The sequence below is a fragment of the Pyrus communis genome, chromosome 16 (assembly GCF_963583255.1).
Source record: "Pyrus communis chromosome 16, drPyrComm1.1, whole genome shotgun sequence".
Lineage (NCBI taxonomy): Eukaryota > Viridiplantae > Streptophyta > Magnoliopsida > Rosales > Rosaceae > Pyrus > Pyrus communis.
The window spans coordinates 11,196,014-11,218,152 of NC_084818.1; the positions used below are offsets into that span (position 1 = coordinate 11,196,014).

At 36.2% G+C, this 22,139-nt stretch overlaps 1 protein-coding gene and 1 pseudogene across 1 annotated transcript; one reads left to right on the forward strand and one right to left on the reverse strand.

Annotated features, from left to right (window-relative positions):
• Nucleotides 1–402: 402 nt before the first annotated feature.
• Nucleotides 403–4,928, forward strand: LOC137721247 (mitogen-activated protein kinase homolog MMK2-like; annotated as a pseudogene).
• Nucleotides 4,929–4,937: 9 nt separating this feature from the next.
• Nucleotides 4,938–8,398, reverse strand: LOC137721246 (probable polygalacturonase). The gene is made up of 6 exons (XM_068460348.1): nt 8,259–8,398; nt 7,616–7,954; nt 6,874–6,994; nt 6,529–6,703; nt 6,218–6,288; nt 4,938–5,969 (listed from the first exon to the last, which is right to left on the reverse strand). Exons 1-6 carry the CDS (start codon nt 8,292–8,294, stop codon nt 5,260–5,262), a joined length of 1,452 nt encoding a protein of 483 aa, XP_068316449.1. The 5' UTR covers nt 8,295–8,398; the 3' UTR covers nt 4,938–5,259.
• Nucleotides 8,399–22,139: the final 13,741 nt, after the last annotated feature.

Here is a 22,139-nt window from a genome sequence, read left to right on the forward strand (position 1 = left end):
ATTTTTACATTTTTCAAAACAAGAACATTGGGGTCAAGGTAACTTTTGGTGGTGGAAGGAAAAAACCCCAAAATGTAAAAGAAAATTCTTCTACACTACACGAGAAGACTTCTGACTTCTGACTATTCCCAAGATTGATTCTCAAAAGTTCAAAACCTAACACGCCATTTAAATTTTGATTATATTTTTGAAGAGATTTTTCAATATGATACCATGTGTTATTATACAAATGATAAAACATGTATATTAAAAAATTAATAATTTAAAAAATAAAATTTCTCATAATTTATATAAAAATACGTGACGTAGCACGTGTGTTCTCGTCGTAATGAAAAATTTCACGTACTTTTGATCTAAACAAAGAAAAAGTAGGAAAAATGATGGTCATCCCAGAAAATCACAGACGCCACACCAAAACCTCACAAAAAAGAAAAGTAAAAGGTCCATTTTGTTTCTTCACGGGTCACCCAAGTTTCTCCAGGTCATAACCGCCTCCCTCGCTCTCTCTCTCCACCCTCCATTTCTCTGGAATTTCCCCAAAAACCACCCCAAAACAATGTTAAAACCTTTCCAAACTTCACATTAGCAGCAGCTCTCATCCACAACTCTCTCTCTCTCTCTCTCTTGCTCACCTTTCTAGACTCGAAATCCTATCTGGGTTTCCACCCGTTTCGGATTCGGACCCCCCGGGTTGACCATGGACTCGAGCTCTGCTTCAGCAGGTGACCACAACATCAGAGGGGTGCTGACCCATGGACGCTACGTTCAGTACAATGTCTATGGCAACATCTTTGAAGTTTCCAGGAAGTACGTCCCGCCCCTTCGGCCCGTCGGCAGAGGTGCTTATGGTATCGTCTGGTAAGATTGAATCTTTACTGGGTTTTGAGCTTTCAGTTTAAATTTGTTATCTTTGGATTTGCTTTTGATGGTTTGATTGCTTTTGCTTGAATTCTTTATTGGGTTTGCTTTGGAAGTATCGATTTTTGATCGAAAATTGATTTGAGTTAGTTTGGTTCAAGAAGCGGGAAAAGCACTTTCTGACTCTGATCGAAATTTTAATCTAAACATATGTGGATTTTGGTATTTTTGAGATTTTACTATGGATATTTATTTGCGTTTGTTAGAGATTGTTTTTGTGGGTTTTGTTTTCCTGTGGAGTTAGTGCGATTTTCGGTATTTTGTGGTAGGGAGGTTTTGTTGATTGGGGAATTTTGTGTATGTAATCAGGAAAGAACTTAGGGTGTATGGAAGCTTAGTCAGTTTGCTTGTGTACAGTAATTGAGTTTTATTCATATTTCTGTGTGATCTAAATGAGATGTTGAAGTTGTTGATTTGTGTCTCTAAGCTGGGTTTAGTGATGTGCTATGTATCCTTTGGGTGGAAATTTTAGTCCACAAGATATACGCTCTGCTGAGCTCAACTAAGCCATTATCCTAGAAAATCAGGATCGACCACGTGAAGTTGTATTCCATGTTATTTTGGGTTGTCAACGTGAATGTTTTTGCCTATGAGCCTACTCATAGCTCCAATATTCATTCCATCTCTAATTGAAATCCTTCCTTGCAAATTCCACCCATATCGTTTTTCGTCTCTCCTTGCCCCTTCTTTCGGTTACTGAAATTGACTCATTCTTGGTATATGTCTCAATCTTATAGTGGCTTGGTAAAGTAGTGTGTCTCAGGCAATCTTTATTTTTGGTCGGGTGAAGGATGTTTATCAATAAGAATTTTGTTTTCTATTCATTTGACTTACATCGTATGCTGTTATAACAAATTTGAAAGTAGATGATTTTTCTTGTTGCATCCAGTGCTGCTGTCAACGCTGAGACTCATGAGGAGGTTGCCATTAAGAAGATTGGTAATGCATTTGACAACAGAATAGATGCCAAAAGGACTTTACGAGAAATTAAACTTCTTCGGCACATGGATCATGAAAATGTAATTTTTTTTGTGACCTTTTGCTGTTCATGTTCCATGAGGAGTTCTTATGTCATTTATGTACATCCTATGTAACAGGGCTTGCAGATCTTTTGTGTTTGGCCCCTTAAATTAATTGTTTTTTCCTGAACATACGTGTAAAGAATTTTAGCTATAGTATGCAGTAAAACACTTCCTTTAGCATCTAAATAATTGTTTTTTCGTGTTTGGGAAATGTTTTACTGCAATAAGCCCTGTCTTTAGCACCTAAATGAAATCTCCCATGGACTCAGTTCTCCCTGTTTGCACATATATTGATCAAAAACTTGAGAATGTTTCATGTGTTTCTGGAGTCAACAGCTTACAAGTTAGTTCTTTCTGCAGGTTATTGCCATCAAAGACATCATACGGCCTCCACAGAAGGAGAACTTCAATGATGTCTACATTGTTTATGAATTAATGGACACTGATCTTCATCAGATTATACGGTCCAACCAACCTTTGAATGATGATCATTGTCGGGTTGGCCTTCTTTTCTTAATTTTTGTTTTACTTGTTTTTGGTCAATCTGTTTATGTTATACTTGCGAGCCATTTGATTCTTGTAGTTAGTATTGTTGAGCATCCCATGGAAAGTATTTTTTTTTTTAAAACTTTTTCTCTTGATGTATATTTTGTTTGCAATGCCATTTGAATATAAATAAACGTTCTTGCAGTATATATAAATGAGCATCATCAGGAGGGTTATAAGCTGTTGACGTTAATTCCTTTTTTGTTTGTTTGTTTAAACGACCAAGATTCCATAGTTGGATTCCAGATTCTATTTGTTAGGTTACTGGTGATGGCAATACATGCTTGTCACTGATGTAGGTTGAATTAAGCAACTAATGAATATGGTACACACACTCCCTTTCACCACTCAGTTTTATATGTACGCACACTCCATCTTTCTATAGCTTGATAATAAATTGTGAGAAATGATCTTCTCAACTTAAAAACAAGGTTCCTTTGCTTTGTTAACTTGTTGATCAATGAGATGGCATGTTTCTTTTATTCTTTTGTGGGAACTTGAAAGATGGATCTACATTTCATTGCAAGTGTTCTTTGGAATGACTATAATATAGAAATTGTTACTTGCGCTAGTTAAGAAAAATTCTCTGCATTTTAACCTTGATTATCAACCATTCTCATGATCATGATTTCTGTTTTACATGCCTGAGGTCTCGCTAATATGTTTAAATTCCACCTTTGCAGTACTTTCTGTATCAATTGTTACGAGGGCTCAAATATGTACATTCAGCTGGTGTTTTGCATCGTGATTTAAAGCCCAGCAATTTGTTCATGAATGCAAATTGTGACCTTAAGATTGGAGATTTTGGTCTTGCCAGGACAACATCCGAAACTGATTTCATGACTGAATATGTTGTTACTCGTTGGTACCGTGCACCAGAATTGCTGCTTAATTGTTCGGAGTACACTGCAGCAATTGATATATGGTCTGTAGGTTGCATTCTAGGTGAAATCATGACCAGAAAACCCCTATTCCCTGGCAAAGATTATGTACATCAGCTGAGACTCATAACAGAGGTATATGGTTTCTAGGTCTTTCTCGCTGATTTCTATATTACTAACATGTCTACTTTTAATGAGAAATCTCCAAAAACCTTTTTTCCACTTAACATGCGGGAAGAGGTTCCATATGATTTACATTTGGTTATGTTTCGAGTTTCAAGGCAGACAGTGCATAAACAGTACTGATTCTCTGACTAATATTAATAATGAATTTCTAATAAGATTAGTCTCTATATGTATGGGTGAGAAATAGACAATGAACACGTTTCATAATAATAATCTTTCAAATGATCTTGGCCAACTGGTGCAATGTTTTCCTTTTGTGTCCAACAGCTCTTAGGCTCACCTGATGACTCCAGCCTTGGATTTTTACGAAGTGATAATGCTCGAAGATATGTTCGACAACTACCTCAGTACCCAAAGCGGAGCTTCTCGCTCGGGTTTCCTACTATGTCTCCTAGCTCTATAGATTTGCTGGAGAAGATGCTTATCTTTGACCCAAACAGGCGCATTACAGGTATACTTAGCTATTGTGTTGCACTTCAACCAGTTTAGTTATAATATAAATGATATTAAGGATCTCAGAGTTCTGCAGGATTCCAATGAACTGGAACTTACTAGTTACTATTCTTGTGTCTTTTGGCGGAAACATGTGATATTTAATTCAAGAAACAGCAGTGCATGTTTTGTAATTCTCAAATACGGAGTTCTGCAGTAACTTTTGTCAAGAACTTATTAATAGGTCAACTGGAGCCATTTTACTTCCTGATAATTTTCATCTTTGTTAATTGCATTGACGGTTGTTTTTCTCTCCGGTACTTTTGTAGTTGATGAGGCTCTTTCCCACCCATACTTGGCGCCTCTTCATGATATCAACGAGGAGCCTGTCTGCCCAATGCCTTTCAATTTTGATTTTGAGCAACCCTCGTTTACTGAAGAGAACATCAAGGAGCTCATCTGGAGAGAGTCCGTAAGGTTCAATCCAGATCCAATTCAATGAGGATCATGATATAATCTGTTGTATACTCTTAGAAACTAATCTCAAAACTGATTGCAATGACATGTTTCTGGATTCTGTAATTGTCAAATGTGTGAAAGGGGTCAGTAGCTGAATCTCAAGGCTGCCTAGTCGGTGTAATCTACTAATCTGTGATTCTCTAGAGTTCCAATCGCTCATTGGTGCAGGTTTGTGCTGGTTAGCAGCTTATAATCCGATGAGGACTATCACCCAGCACCGTTGTAAGGCCCGACGGTGTTGCAGTTATATCTGTTTAGAATGCTAGGTCTGAATGTGGATGTTTGTGATGAAAAATCTTTGATTCTGTGTATATTTTGTTTTGCCTTCAAGTTTGTTTCCGTTGTTAAGACTCCTACGAGACAATTCCGTGCTCTGCTTTCTTGGGAAAATCTAATAAAATGCTTGCTTAGAAACTACTATCAATGGCATCTGAAATTTCGGATGGTGTTCATATTTGTTACCAAGATAAGTTACCGAAAGTTTGACGGGCCCTTTTCTTTTACGAAGGGGGAGTGGTTTCCGCACATTTTTTTCTCCTCCACACCCATGTTTATTTTTAGCATTTGCATTGAACAAAAGAAAGGAGAATTGGGGGACAAAACTAAACAGGGGTGCGTCGAAGAAGAAAGAGGGTATGCGGCAATCATTTCACTTCCGAATTCATGTAACCGAAATATTGCTGGAGGGAAAAACATAGTTTAGCTTTTTCCAGAAGACTGAAAAACATAGTAATGGTACACGATCTTAGGATTGTTTACAGAGAGCTCATCCTATATGTACACTGTTTAAGCTCTACCCGGTCAATCGGCAGATCATCTGCAGGAAAATCACAAGCTTTGGCTTTCTCAGCACCCTGATCCGGCAGCAGATCACAAGGGCGAGGAGTCACGCCGCTCGTGATCCCCTCAATGTCGGTGCACGTCCATGGCTGCTTCTTCGCCTTCACAGCCAGTCCAATCGTCACATTCGAGATGCAAATCCCGGTAAACGGGTGGTCCGCAATGCCTTCCAACCTTGCAGCCATTGTGACATTATCGGCCACCATGTCCCTGTAGTTAATATTTTTGATCTCAGGCAGTGCATTTTTATCATATTTGTCATCAGCATGTGACCCGTAATTGCCGGTCATCCAAAACGCCCATTTCATTGTGTGCATGGTGAATCTCCTCGCGTATATGTCTTTCACGTACCCTCCTCGCCCTACGGCGGTCTTGATCCGGACACCCGATTCGGTATGGATGGCCACGATGTCTTCAGCTCGGACGTCTTGGATCCCGCCGGACATTTCACTGCCTAGGGCAATGGTGGCGCTGTAGGGCGAAATGCATGTGAGACGTCGGACTACTAGTTGTTTTGTAGGCATTCCAAATGCAATTCCGTACTCATCCCAACCGCTCTTAACAGCTACACAATCATCCCCAGAGACTATGTAGCAGTCTTCAATTCTTGTATTGGTGCAAGAATCTGCATTTGAAATTGCCAAAATATTAATGAATTAATATATTTTTAATGATAATTATGTACTTAATTGGACCCCACTAGGCATAATTTCGCCACTTAATGATTCAGTTGAAAAAAGTAAAAGTCTAGTACTGTTGTGGCTAAAGTAAATATAATTTAATCTAAACCACGAAAAGCGAGATTTGAATTTCGGTGGAGAGGGGAACCATTGAATATGACAAGGTCTGCAGATGATGTTACAGTTGACTAACCTGGGTTGATACCGTCTGTGTTTGGAGATGAAATTGGAGCTATAATAGTAATCCCTTTCACGAGAATATTACTGCATAATTTCAAAATCTTAATCATAAGATAACGTTGAAAACTTTGAAAAGACTAATCAGGCCGATGATTGAGTGCCATGTGGCTGAACTCGTACATGCTCATAAGTGACAGTCAACTATTGATGCAAGTTGATTTCACAATGCATCAACAGCTGGTAGGCCACTTACATGCGCTTGGGCGACAATTAATAAAATGTATCACAAAAAGTTTCTTTTGGTGGGTAGGCATGTTTGGTTACCTGCTATAAACAGGATGGACATTCCATGATGGAGAATTTAGGAGAGTTAGGTTTGAGATTTGGACATCGGTTGAGAACATGACTTCGATCAGGTAAGGGCGGGTGTATTTTAGCTTCTTCTTGTGGAACTGTTGCCACCAGAACTCACCCTGCCCATCAATTGTGCCATTGTCACCTAACGATCAAAGGACCTCAATAAATTTAGTCATTTATTCAAATAAAATAATTAGGATGGTTGGGGATGTCATGCCTAGCTAATCGATATATGCGTAACGCATTTAGTCGACTAGCTACTCACATCCCGCAACTATCTAGAATTGAATTGAATCAAATAAATTAGGTTACCTGTAACAACGACATCAGTGAGATTTGTTCCCCATATAAGACTGGTGTACCTTCCAGCTGGCGCGTCTCTTCCTCGACCGTAAGATGGGAGGGCTTTGAGCACAGGCCATTCATTAATGTCCTAAGACATATTTCATTATTTGAGTTAGTAAACCAAACCAACCGAATTCATTACATAATTTTGGAATTTTTGGAGATTAGTCTGTGCTTACGTCTAAAACTACGTCATTTTAGGATAGTTAATACTAAATCTAAAACCTATAACACTTCTTTTTTTTTTTTTTTTTTTTTCGCAAGTTGGTAATTTTAACACTTAACTCCGTGACTGAAAAAAAATTGTAATATATTAGTCAAAAGAGGAGCTCAAAATGGGGACCCTTCTTTTTTTGATAAACTAAAATTCTACATCTTTTTTTATACAAATAATATTCTACTTGAAACTAATCAGAATTATTGTGAAAAAGTATTTAAATTCGGATGCACAAGAAAGAATACACTTGCTCTAACCAACGCGTCTGCGCTTAAACTCCAGATAGTGTTGTTTTAGTCGAAGTCTTGTATAATTTAAGCCAACATCCAAATCCCTCTAATGTAAGTTGTAACAAAAGAAAATCTAATCTTTTTGTTGTTAAGTCCCTTTATCACAAATAGTTTCAACATGATTAAAATGCACAAATGGGAAATATGTGTGTATATGCATGTTTGAGAAGAAAGAAAAAAATTAAGAGAGAGAGAGAGAGACTTGAGAAGCGAGGAGAACAGCATCCTTGTGGAGATAGAGAGTGAAGTGGCTGGTGAGGTTGAAGCTCCCCGTCAGCCACTTCCCTGCCGGAACAAAGAGCTGAGCACCGCCCTGTGTTTCATACTGGCTCAGCTGACTGACGGCGGCATGAAAAGCCTTTGTGTTTGATGTCTTTCCATCTCCAACTCCTCCAAAATCAGTCAGCGAAGCACTGTGAGCTCTGCAGTTCATTGCAGTGTACTCAAACGATTCAAATATTTTGCCCTTTGCCCTTCTGCCCTCAGCCCCTCTTAGCATGGCCACCACAACAAGTACTACTAGCACTAGTTTAATAATCACCTGAGAAATTAAGAAACAATTAGGAAAATAGAAGGAAAAAAAAAATCCCATTAGCATTTTTGTTTAAGTTTTTGTTATCAAAAGTGATTTACACACTCCCTTCCTTAATTTTGTCATTCAATTTTCCGTTGATTTATTCAATCCAACGGCTAGAATGCAAAGATGATAGTGCAAAAAATGAAAAAGAAAAGACGAGTTACTTAAATTTGAAGAGAAAATGCATAATAAATTGATGTTTGGTTGGTGAGAAAATGCAGGAAAATGAAATAAAAGAGAGGGAGAGAGAGATGGTTTGACGTTTTACTTGGGTTTTCATAGGACTCCTCCCCAACAGCTCCATTGTAGATAAAAGGCAGCTTGGAATTTGTTTTGGTTGTTGCGGAGTATAAAATCAATGGGGGGTATTTATAGGGTTAAGGTTCTGTTGTGAAAAGTTAGCATGATTATTCTGCTATTGGACCGTTTTCTTTTCTTATCGTAGAAAACAAATCACCAAATGAAATTTCAGTTGCATTTTATGTATTTAGTATTATTTATTTTGATGATCTATATCTTATACATTACCACCAATAAAGAACGACGGTTATAACAGTCTCTCTTTTTAAACTTGGAGAAAAATGACTTCATCACCTGTCAAGTTCGTTTCTTGCACGAATAATTTATTCTCCAAAATCTATTAAAAAATTACCTCATCATGATCATGAGCAAGTCTATTCTCCAAAATCTATTAAGTCTTCTATAATTATAACAAGTGATTATATTAAGGGTTCATTACAAATAGGCCCTTAAAACTCATATTAAAAAAAAAAAAAACAAAAACTCATATATTTTTTTAGAAAAAAACTCACCATAAACATCCAACAAAAACTTAAAATTCAAATAAACTACCACGTAAGAATAAAAGTAACTTACTATTACAAATGATTGACAACCTATGCCACATTCCTTCTAAATTATTTCTCACCCGCACTTGAATTTTGACTCCAATCAAGGCATTAGAAACAAATTAATCATGCTAATGATTTTTTTAGTATTTGTTTTTAATTTTCCAACAATCTAGCATTGTTCAATGGAATCGTTTTTTCATATAAATTGATTTACCTACTAAAATAATTTACTTACTGCATTATTTATATATAAGTAGGTAAACTAAAATAATTTACCTACTCCTTATTATACATGTACTTGTCAAAACGCAATACTTAAGTAGGTACACCAAGATATAAACTAATTTACTAATATTCTTGAATTGTCACTAGATATCATTTCCAGAAAAAAAGTTAATACAATATTCTATTGGAAAAATATCAATGAAACTTATATTTTTTAATTCTCACTTAGATATCATTTCCATAAAACGTAATAATTTACCTACCTCTCACGTGTGCTAAATTTTCAAGCCTAATACTTAAACAACACAAATCGGGTGACATGGAACATATATGGCTATTGGGTTTCACACATGAGACAATTTGGCTCTGATACCATGAAAAAAATTAAGGTTCTACTATAAAACTAATTGACAATACGGAGAGTAACCCAATCTCTTATAATCAATCACATGCAAGATCTCTCTTTTATCTAATGTGGGATTCACTCAACAAGGTGCTCCAAACTTGGAAATTTAATCTAGATGTCAGAAGTAATCAATGTTAATGAATTAATTGACTCGGTGAACAAGACACTAATTCTCTTTTGATCAATTGCATTTTGAGTTTAAATTTCTCCTCTCGTAATATGGTTGAGAATAATAAATATTGTTTATAATCATACACACACATATGTAAATATCATTTTCACCCCTAGTTTAGTAGTTTATTAGGCACAAATTAACAATTTAACTTCCTAGATTTTGTAACTCATGAGCCTGTGACATTTTAAGGATATTTGTGGTTTTGAGCCTCTGAATTATTATTGCATAGGAAAGTGGTTAGTGGATCCCACTCTTGATGCACCTTCTTGAAGTTTGCATATATTCATCCAATCTCGTGATCTCGTCGCTTTCACTCCTCATACTTGAGCCAAGTGTCCAGACAGACATGGATTGGATTGCCAGTGCCGACCCACTTCGTGGATTCACGGGTCTCAAACTCGTGGCCCCCACATTAATTTACCCTGTTATATTATAACGTATTAATGAATTTTTAATTAAAAAAGGTAACATGTATATTGGTGTCTATTGCATTTGTATAGTTGAACAATGGAACAAACCGTCTGTGTGTATATATTATATGAATCATGGTTTGGACATTTGTGTTACATGTTTTGATTTGTTAAGGTTCATCAAATGTCTACATTTCTGTAATTTCATGATTTTAATTTCGATGTGAGGAAAAAGTTTATGTTGAGACTTTCATGTCACACAACAAGATTTTACACACAATGTAGTTGAAACGTATAAAACAGGATAAGTTGCAGCTGCACATTGCTATGCATCACTTGAGAAGGTTGAAAATATTGTAACGTTGTATTAAATGTAAACGGAAGAAAGTTGAGGTTTTACCATAAAAATAATTGTCAATGGAGAGTAGGTCAATTACTTATAAGCGTATACAAGGTCCCTTCTTTTCTGATATGAGATTCATACTCTTAACACGCCCCCTCACATATAGTGAGTTTTCAAGTCTAACATGTGGATAATGCAAACTGAGTAACGTGGAGCACGTGTGACCGTTTCACTTTTCACGAGGGACAACCTGCTCTAATACTATGAAGAAAGTTAAGGTTTTACCATAAAACTAATTAGCAACATAGAAAATAACCCAATTACTTATAAGTACATACAAAATCTCTTTTTTCTTGATGTTGAATTCATACGCTCAACATAAACCAATCCCCTCCTAATTATTTCCTACTTCAAGTGTTTTGGATGGATGATAAAGTCCAAAAAAATAAAAAAATAAAATAAACATAAGAACTGTGAAAAGGACCCTGCAGACAACCCGTGAAGGCTGTTGGAGGATAAGTTCTGGCCATGAAATAGAATGGAAGTTTGGCTTCTTGCTAGGAAAAAGATGGAATATAAAAACAATATAGAAACTAACACTATTATTGCAGTTCGTATGAGCTCTGCCACAGAAAACGGTTAACATAAGATAGGAAAACAACTCATACAACATGGGTAGACTGTAATTGGTGTTCTATATCAATGAAATAAGGACAAGTCGACAAGAATTTACAGACATATCCATTTATTTGACATGAAAAACTACAGTGACAAAAATGTAATAATTATTTGTAACATATAACTTCTTCTCCTGACATAAATTACACTCACAAGATTTGTTATTCACTCACGAGAGCCTTCAAACCCAAAAAAAGGCAAAAAGTCGAAAGCATTATATTCCGAGTGGGGGGTTTGGCAGAACGTGGTTGAGACCTGAGACTTGAGACATGAGAATGAAATAAAAACACTCTCTCTCTTCACGCCCTAAAAGCTATCCATCTTTGTTCATATAATGCGTACTTTCTGGTTCAAAAGGAATCTTCTTGGTCATATTTTTCGCGTTGGTGGATGATATTTTTTGGTGGAAACAATATAGTAGTATAAAATAATAGATATGCGAGTTAAATTAGTTGATCACGATATTATGCTCGATTTTTGCACTTAAGTTTAAATTTTTTTTTTTCCTCACAAAATAGAATATGAAAGCAAATCGATGGTTACAAGATCAACTATCCTCTAATCAATTGAATTATTAGTATTTCAAGTATTTGATTATAGATTAAGAAATCATAATAATTCAAATACTCGCGTATTAAGTCAGGAATTGAAATAATATGAGTACTCATAACTAAACATGTTACGAAACGTATCGCTGATTCTCAGATTCTCAGGAGCAACATATAGTGAACATAGTCATCACTATTGAGATGTCCTGATTTACCAATACAATGTTACTGTAACAATTTTGTATCAATATAATATTAAATTGAAACGTGATGTAGCACTAAATCCCTTTAAATTAATGTACCTCCTGATTCAAAGAAAGTACAAACAGTTATTGGTCCTTTCCTTTCGTCCTTTGGTGGATGATTATTCTTGGTGGTGACTATATCTGTTTTTTTTTTTTTTAATTTTTATTTTTAAGAGACGATATTATCTACGCTAAAAGGATGAAGGGTAAACTTAATCTCATAATGGGCTAGTAGTACTGTATTTCAAATTCACTTTTAACAAGATTAAACCTAAGACCTTTCATTTATAAGTGAAGAAGAATATCACTAGATAGTAGTACTAAGTGATCTGGTGGTGACCATATCTTAGAAAAAGAAAAAACTAATTGTACACACTTGTATAGACGTTGGAGACAAAATAATTCCTTATCCATATGAGGATTAGCCACACCACGCTTAGGAGTCTGGTAATTCGCCACTATTTGCAGCTTTTTTTTGGTACAGAATCCAGTCATGGTGCTCCGTTATATTAATATATGCATTTTGTTAGTGGAGAAGTAAGTGGACCACCGACCGACCACACTTGGTTCTTGTTACTTGATCCAAGTTATAAGGTTGTTGTGGCTTCTCTGAGTCCTGGTCCATGCAACCCCGAACAAAGTTTTCATTTGGGGGTTTGTGTTATATTCTCAAATTTTGCCATCATCTGTATTTTCGATACGGCATTTTAAGTTACTCTAGGTCCTTCATCGTCTTGATCAACCGATTATAAGAAGCTAGAACTCTGCTTGAATTAACTGACATACACACATATACGAAGCCTTTAAAGTAAGATATTTTTATTTTTTTTATTTTTATAAAAATAGAAATTAGTTGTGCGGCCAACATTACTTTGAAGTTTAACTATCTGAACCATCTATTTTTCAAGTTGCACATAATAGATCATCCTTACAAAATATTAGCCAAATTGGAAATATTAAGGCATCTAATTGAGCTCAAAGAAATTAATGAACACTTTGTTATCTAAGAAACATTGAAATTTCATTGTTATAATTAAACAAACGGTTTCTGATTAAATTGATTTTTTTTAAGGATGATCTATGAATCAAGACTTACAAAAATAGACGATTCGGATCGTTAAAATTCGATGTGGAGTGGGTTCCACAACTAATTCCCATTTTTTCAAAAAGTGGATACCCCTCTCCTTAGACCATCTTCAACCATTGGATTAAAACCTAAAATTTTTAACCCAGAAAATTTAGATTTTAACTCAAAAACAGTTTTTTTGCTCTAATTTTTGTGGGTTAAATTTTTAGCTCGAGATTATTAAAGGATGAATTTAGGATAACATTTTTGTCAGAGTATCATTTTTTCCTTAAATATTTATGTTGACAATCTTAATTTAGTTTTATGAACATTTTAACCAAAAAAATATTGAGATTCCGATAAATATTGAATGATTACTAAACTGACACTATGAAACTTGTGGAACACTATGTGAAACACATTAAAGAATTCTTTTTAATTACTTTAGTTGTTGGATTTAAATTTGGACCATTAGGTCTCCTTTTTACTGTTGGATTTGATTATATTATATTTTAGCTGTTAGATTCAATGTATTTATATATATAAAACTAAAAAAAAATACCCACATATGGTGGGCCATTCCACTAAACTAGAGGGGAATCTTGGCCTAAATTTGTTCCGTAAATGAGTTTGGGTTAAAAATTATATTTGCCTCAAGGGTTGGAGAAAGTTGGGGTAAGTTTAGAACCTAAAATTTGAATTTTACTCCAAAGGTTGGAGATGGGCAACCTTATTTGGTATTGAATTCGTCATCTATGATTTTCGAAGCTAAGATCTCTCATTTACAAGAAAAAAGGAATACTCCTAAACCGTACTACTGAGTAGCATAAGAAGTAGTGTCTTAGAATTGAAAAAAATAAATAAAGATTAAGTTTTAGGAATAACTACATTCTAATTATGAGTCTATCTATATATTTAGAATGCATGGCACATTCCTTCCCTACTCCTTTGCAAAAAGGTTCAGCACAGGCTTTGCTCAATGGCCAAGAATCCTTGAGCCCACTTTTGTTCCATTGGTCTGGACCATTGGGCTTTTGTCTAAGAGATGTCGAGAAAGAATCCTTTCTTCACAGATTCTGAAAGGTTTTATTTTTTATTGAAAATAGGATAGGAATAACATTTCCTGGGCAAAGATGTTACAATAGTACAAGGAAGCCTACATTGAGGCAAGCAACATCAGACCAACAAAAAACCAAGCAGCAAAGGGGGTTAAAGAGTAAAGATGCTAAAACCGAGTTCGAGCGTCGCCCCTTCCCCTGCCATAAAAGATTAAGAGGGACAAGGCAATCCATCCTTATTTAAAACAAAAAGCAACGAAGATGGAGGTCGATTGACCCAAGTGACATTACACATCTCCGTATTACTACGCGACGCTAACCTGTTCGCCGCCAAATTGTCCGATCTTGGGACCCAAGACTAGCGATAGCCCTGGAAAGAGTTCCCTAGCCTCAAAACTTTTTCCAAGGTAGGAAATGCTTCCTATCTGCCAGATTCCAACGAAGTTGATAATGAAAAAATGGAGTCCTTAGAATCATATTCAACAATCACCCACCGGTGACCCAAAGCAAGAGGTAGTTCGCAACCCCTCAAATAGAAATAGCCTCCGCCGTTGCCACATTAGGAGCTTGGAGTGCATACCGAGTTGGGATCTCTATTGTGAATGAGCTTATTGTAGGGGATGGAAAATGGGATGTACCCATCATTAATTCTCTGTTCTCAGCTGATGAGGTGAGCTTAATCAGATTAATTCCCCTACACAAGTTCTCTGCTATTGATAGATTGGTTTGGCACTACGAAAAAAAAGGGCAGGTTCACGATCAAAAGCGCTTACCACGTTGCACATGAATGGCTTAGTCCTAAGATCCAAGTAGCATCATCATCTACGTCTCACTTTCCGTATGGTGTTCTTTGAGATATGTTGTGGAAGGCTTGCATCCCACCTAAAGTCAAAATAACAGTTTGGAAAATCATATCCGACATAATACCTTCAAGAGCTAATCTCCAATATCGGAATATTATGGTGGAGCCCTCGTGCATTCTCTGTAGCATGGCTTGCAATCTAACATCCACCTATTTTTATTGCCCTTTTGCGAAGGGTGTTTGGCTTTCTTCATGACTAGGTGTTAGTCCACCCTCTTATTTCAGAGGTTCGTTGCTAAAGTGGGTCTCCCACATCTTCCAGATTTTTAGTCAAACAGAGTTTGGTGGTTGCTTAATGGTATTTTGGGCAGTATAGATTGCTAGGAAAGCTAAATTATGTGAAAATGATATGAATCCTTGCCCCAACCTTGTCGCTAGGCATGCAATGGATTGGTGGCAAGAATTCCTGCGAGTCATTTTGTTGGAATAGATCACAATCACAAGTATGGGTTGTAATTATCACTATAGCTAAGTTATGGGTTAAAGTGATGGCTACAACCTTTCAACTTGTCATCTCATCTCTTGTTCAACCATACTTCTTTTTTTTGTCAATATTGTTCCCTAAAATCTGGGATTTCCTTACTTGTTGTTATTTGGTTAGTCCTTGTTTGTTCGGTTTTTAGGGTAGAAATCATGTAATGGCTGAGGTCCACTGTTTTGTAGTTTGTTTCTCCAGCTCTTTAAAAGAGCTTGTTCTCTTTCTTGGAAAGTTTATGATCAATACAAACCTTGAAATTCAATATGGTATCAGAGCAGTGACCATAGTGGCATGTCTCTGCATATCTTCTTCAACCTTTTTGTTCTCACATAGCCGTTTCAAATGGCTGAGGAAAATCCTTTCAGTCCTGATGGTGCGATCTCTAGTGTTTCACCCATTTCAAATTTTACCGACGTAGAAGTTAATCCAAATTAAAGACTCAGTTCAGTTTTGCTAAATGAGTTCAACTATCTTCCATGGTCTCAAGTAGTTTCACTTGCTTTCGGTGGAAGATCAAAGCTTGGTTACATGAATGGAACCATTTAGGCACCTGAAATCTCATATCTTCTATATGAGGCATGGCTATGCAAGGATCAACTTGTTATGTCATGGCTTCTCAACTCCATGGAGAGGAAGCTAGTTGAGATTTTCAGCTACTCAAATTCTTCTTTCCAGCTTTGGGAGAATGTCCACGAGATGTATGGAAATCAAAACAATGCTACTCGAATTTTTCAACTAAAAAGGGATCTTGCAGGTTTGCAACAAGAAAGTAAGTCTTTTGTTCAACACTTGGGTGATATCAAGAGTATGTGGAATGAGCTTGATGTGTACAGACTTCACATCACATATGTTTTCGTGCTTCTGAAGAGAGCTGAAGAAGATAAAATTTTTCAACTTTTGGCTAGTCTTAGCTCAGACTATGAAGATCTATGTAGTCACATTCTGATGAACAATGAGCTGCCTTCATTCTCAAGTGTATATGCCATTATTCAATGTGAAGAAACTCGAAGGAAGGTGATGAATCTTGAAACCAAAAACAGCTTGCCTGAATCTAGGGCATATTTTTCCAACCACAAGTTCTTGGATGATAGAAGAGATAAGGGTAGAAAGTTTGACCTGAAGTGCAAACATTGCAACTATGGTGGGCATACCATTGACAAATGTTGGATTCTGCATCTTGAGATCGGGCCAAACTCCCAGAAGAATAAGGGGTTCCAGAGAAACTCACAACCATCCTTATACAAGGCTAATCATGCAGCTTTAGCAACTCTTCCTTCCTCGAGTGAAAGTTTGCTTGACTTCACTTCAAATCCAGTAAACTTGATCAACGAGTTTGCTGTTTATTTACAAGGAAAACAAAGAAGTGAAGATCTAGAGAACACAACTGGGACTGAAATTGAAAACCCTATTGCCTTGCTAAGCAAATTTGCTGGGTACGTTGCTGATTCTGATTATGGAGGCTCAAGTAAACAGATTCCAGGTATATTGAAAGCTTTTTCCACTGCTTTAAATACTAGGATTGTGCATGATTGTTAGATAATAGATTCAGGAGCCATATACCATATGACAAACAAATCTTCACATTTACATGACTTTGAAAAAATGATAAACTCTTCACAAGTGTCAGTAGCAAATGGTAAGGGTGTCTCAGTTGTTGAAAAAATGGAAAATTAAGTTGATCTCCGATCAAATAGAGTCAACAGCCTTGTATGTTCCTTCTTTTCCATTTCACCTTTTGTCAGTAGGAAAAATCACAAGACAACTAAATTGTCATGCTATTTTTTCTTCTGATCAGGTCATCTTTCAGTATATAGTCACCAAGAGGAAGATTGGTGAGGGTTTCTTCCTAAATAGGTTGTACTATCTTTCAAAGGATCTCCCAAAACCTAATAGTCTTAAAGTCAGCTCAAGCCCTTCTCAGGAATAACTACTTTGGCATCACTGTCGTGCTCATCCTTCAAACCATGTTTTGTGCATTTTGTTTCCCACAATGTGTAAAAGTAATTTCGAGTGTGATACTTGTCACTTCTCAAAGTCTACTAGGTTACATTTCAATTCCTCAAATGTCTAGAGCTAGTAAGTTGCTTGAGCTTGTTCATTTAGATATGTGGGGAGTTACAATTGAATCTTTTGATGGTTATGAATACTTTGTAATATTTGTGGATGATTATTCAACGATTACTTGGTTATACCTTTTAAAGTGCAAGAGTGAAGTCATGAATGTGTTTAAAGATTTTCATAAACTTGTAACAACTCATTTTGGTTGTCATATTTACACCTTAAGGTCTGACAATGGCACTGAGTACATGTCAAATAACATGTCACAATACTTAAGTTCCAATGGGATATTTCATCAAGCAAGTTGTGTTGGCACTCCTCAATAAAATGGAGCGGCCAAGAGAAAAAATAGGGATTTGCTTGAGAAGACTACAGCCTTAATGTTGCATATGAATGTTCCCAAGAAGCTTTGGTTTAAAGGGGTGCTTTCTGGTACCTATTTGATTAATAGATTGCCTAGTAGGGTGTTGGATCAAAAATCACCTTACGAAGTCATGAAAGGAAGAAAGATTGACTTGTCTCATTTGAAAGTTTTTGGTTGTACTTGTTATGTTCATATTGCTTCAATGCATCGTGACAAGCTTAATCCAAGAGCTAGCAAATGTGGTTTCTTGGGATATTCTTCAACACAAAAAGGTTACAAGTGCTACAATCCTTCCTCAAGGAAAATCATTGTCTCAAAGGATGTAAAGTTTGATGAAACTACACCTTTGTTTAAACAATCAGTGGAGGATTTAAGTCAGGGGGGAGAATGTCTTCAAAATCTTCCCTTTACCAAGTCCAACAACTAGTGATGAAAAAATATATATGTCCATTGATAGAGAATACGGGAATCCTCTAAGTCATAAAGAGGAAACCTTGCTACACTCATCAATTCAATCACCTACATCCCACTCACCTCATGAGGATCTAGAACCACCACCTGCTTTGCCTTAGGGAAGAAGAAACCCTTCTCGTGATCGTCACCTTCCTTCAAGATTGCTGGATTATGTGACTTACAATGCAAGGTATCCAGTTGCTAAGTACCTTTCATACCAAAGGATGACACCAAAGCATGCAACCTTCTTCAATTTCATATCAAATGCTTCTTAACCAAGAAGTTTTCAGGAGGTAATGCAATAAGATGAGTGGAAGAAAGCTATAGAGGAAGAGTTGAAGGCCTTGGATGACAATAAAACTTTGAGTGTTATCAAACAACCACCAGGATAAAGGGCATGGGAAATAGATGGGTGCACAAAACCAAGTTTCACTCTGATGGCACCTTGGAAAGACATAAGGCTAGACTGGTAGCTTGTGGGTTTACTTAAACGTTTGGGGTAGATTACAAGGAGACATTTGCTATTGTAGCTAAGATAAACACAATTCAAGTGTTGTTATTTGTTACTGTTAACCACGCATGGCCTTTATATCAAATGGATGTAAAAAATGCATTTCTGAATCATGAACTTGAAGAAAAAGTTTATATGAGATACCCTCCTGGTCATCCTTAATCCAGTAACTCAGAGTTAGTCTGCAAGCTGCACAAATCCATTTATGGATTAAAACAATCCCCTCGTGCTTGGTATTCAAAGTTAAGTTCAGTTCTTGAAGAAGTTGGCTTCAAGAGAAATAATGCTGATTCAACTTTTTTTGTTTGAATTTGTTCTAGTGGAACCTTAGTGGTTCTTATTTATGTGGATGATCTCATTATCACTGCTGATAATGCTAGTGAAATTGTGTTACTTAAGAACACCCTCAAGCAAAAATTTGTCATTAAAGACCTTGGGACACTCAAATATTTCCTTGGCATTGAAATGGTAACTTCTAAGAAGAGATTGTTTTTGAATCAACGAAAGTATATTCTCGACTTGCTTCAAGAAGCCGATATTGTTGATTGCAAACTTGTATCTACACCTCTTGACTGCAAACACAAAATGACCATGGATGGAGAAACACTCACTGATATCAGTTACTACCAAAGGTTAGTTGGGAGACTTATTTATCTTACAATAACTAGGCCTGACATTGCCTTTGCCGCCAATCTTGTGAGTCAATTTATGCATTCTCCAACAATGGATCATTTGCACGTTGTTAAGAGAATACTGCAGTACTTGAAAGGGTTTGTGGGACGTGGTCTTTTGATGTAAAACAATACTCACACTCATATCCTTGTTTACACTGACGCGGACTGGGTAGGCAACTCCTTGGATTGCAAGTCAACTGCTGGTTTTTGTATCTTTATTGGAGGTAATTTGGTAAGTTGGAAAAGCAAGAACCAAAGTGTGATTGCTCGATCTAGTGCTGAGGCTGAGTATAGGGCTATAGCAACTACTGCTTGTGAATTAATCTAGCTCAAACGCCTTCTGTCTGATTTAGGGTTTCTTAGCTCTCAACCAATGACTCTCATGTGTGATAACCAAGCAGCTATGCATATAGCTTTTAATCTTGTTTTCCATGAAAGGACCAAGCACATCGAGGTTGACTGCCATTACATTCATGAAAAGGTTCAATCAAAGATCATACAAACTCGTTACACTTCGAGTTTCAGTCAGTTTGTTGATCTTTTCACCAAGCCATTGACGAATGCTTTCAAGGTCTTTTGTCCAAGCTTGGATCAATCAATCTCCTCGATCCAAGCTTGAGGGGGAGTGTTGGAATAGATCACAATCACTAGTATGGGTTGTAATTATCACTATAGCTAAGTTACAGGTTAAAGTGATGGCTACAACCTTTCAACTTGTCATCTCATTTCTTGTTCAACCATACTTCTCTTTTTGTCAATATTGTTCCCTAAAATCTAGGATTTCCTTACTTGTATATTGTTATTTGGTTAGTCCTTGTTTGTCTGGTTTCTAGGGCAGAAATCATGTAGTGGCTGAGGTTCACTATTTTGTAGTTTGTTTCTCCAGCTCTTTAAAAGAGCTTGTTCTCTTTCTTGGAAAGTTTATGATCAATATACAAACCTTGAAATTCAATACATTCATCAACTTGCCACCATGGAGCGTCAGGCTGGCTACCATCAATGGTCTAAGGCCCCGCTGGGCAAATTTAAAGTTAATGTGGATAATGCTTGGGATGGATCTTTGTCTGCTGGTAGGGCATGCTTCGTTTTTAGAGATTGCAATGGTAACTTTATTGGCACTGCTTCGTTTGTTTTCTAGGAGGTTTTCTCTTCGATGCAGATTGAAGCTGAAGCGGTTAGAGCAGGGCTTAAGTTGGTGAAAGAAAAGGGTTTACAAAATATAGTTTTTGAGAGTGATTCGCTTCAGATCATCTCCGCTTTGAAAGCTTTCCTCTATGGATTTGTCTATGGTTGTACCTATTATAGAGGATGCCAAATTTCTAATGCAAATGATCACTGAAGTTTCTTTCGCCCATATTCGCTGACAAGCTAACTCCATTTCTCCTAGAATTGCTAGGTTTGCTCTCCATTCCAGAAGCAATTATATTTGGTTCGATGAACCTCCTTTGTTTATCTATGATCTAATTCAGGATGACCTCTCCATTCTATGTACTTCTTTGCCTAGTTTGGCCTTATCATTGAAATGTGTCGCCTTTTATCAAAATAAAAATAAAAATAAAAATTATTTGACATTTTTTCATATGTCAAATTTGACATATAAAATTCATATGTTAATTCACATAGAATTGACATATTTGTTGAAGCTTATTTCTACCTTTAAATTTAATTACATAACATTTCACTTAAGATATGACATCTTATTTGAAAATAATCTAACGTTGTTTGTAAGAGTCTTTCGAAGATGTTCTAACGAAGACAAATTTGAGTTTAAACTTGTAATTGCTAATGCCCGAGAGGGACTCCACTCCAGAGAAGGACATCACCGCACATCATACCTACTCTAGTCGGTCAATATGACACCGGTAAAACTCATGGTTGAGATGCTTCCAAATCACCCACTATATTAGCGGTCCAGACTCGAGATAAAAATTCATACAAAGCCCGTGACATAAGCCAAAAAAAAGAAACGTTTGTCCAATATCAGGTTTCGGAAAGTCCATGTCTTTTGAATTTTTATTGAATCTAATATTAAAATACGTTTGCCACTTAGAACTACAGTATATTGATATTTTTTTTTATTTATAAGTGAAAGGTTTTAGGTTCAATTCTCGTCAAAGGTGAATTTGAACCATATTATTGCTACCTTATTATGAAGCTAAACTCACTACCTTTCTATTAGTGTAGATAATATTAATTGTTCAAAAAAAACAAAAAAATGTTAACATGCGATTAGTCTCTTTAATTATTGAAAAAAGTCATGTCTAACGAGTCAAGACTCAAGTATTATCTTCTTATTGTTTAGTTGTCACCGCTATTCGAATTTACCCCCTTTTCACTTTACCATTTCAAGGTTACCAAGAACAGAGGGGATACATTTTGAAACATTTTCTTGTGATTCTTATTTTGTAATTTTTTTTTAAGGATCCGAGCAAATTATATTTCAATTCACTATTCATCAATATTCATTGAAAAAAAATTAGATAAATTTAAAATTATTATGATATTCATTTGTAGTGAAAAAATGGACGAATACGGCTTTACAAAAAAACACTTAAAATGACTACCATTGAATCCAATGGTCATATGGTTTCGGATTTATGTACTTTTTGTAGAGATATGGTATTTGAGAGAAGATTTAAAATTTAAACGGTTAGATCGTTGAAATACATTATGAAGTAGTCTCAACAAATGTGTATAAAAAAATATTTGAACATAAGACCTTAACAATGTTACGCTTTAATTTT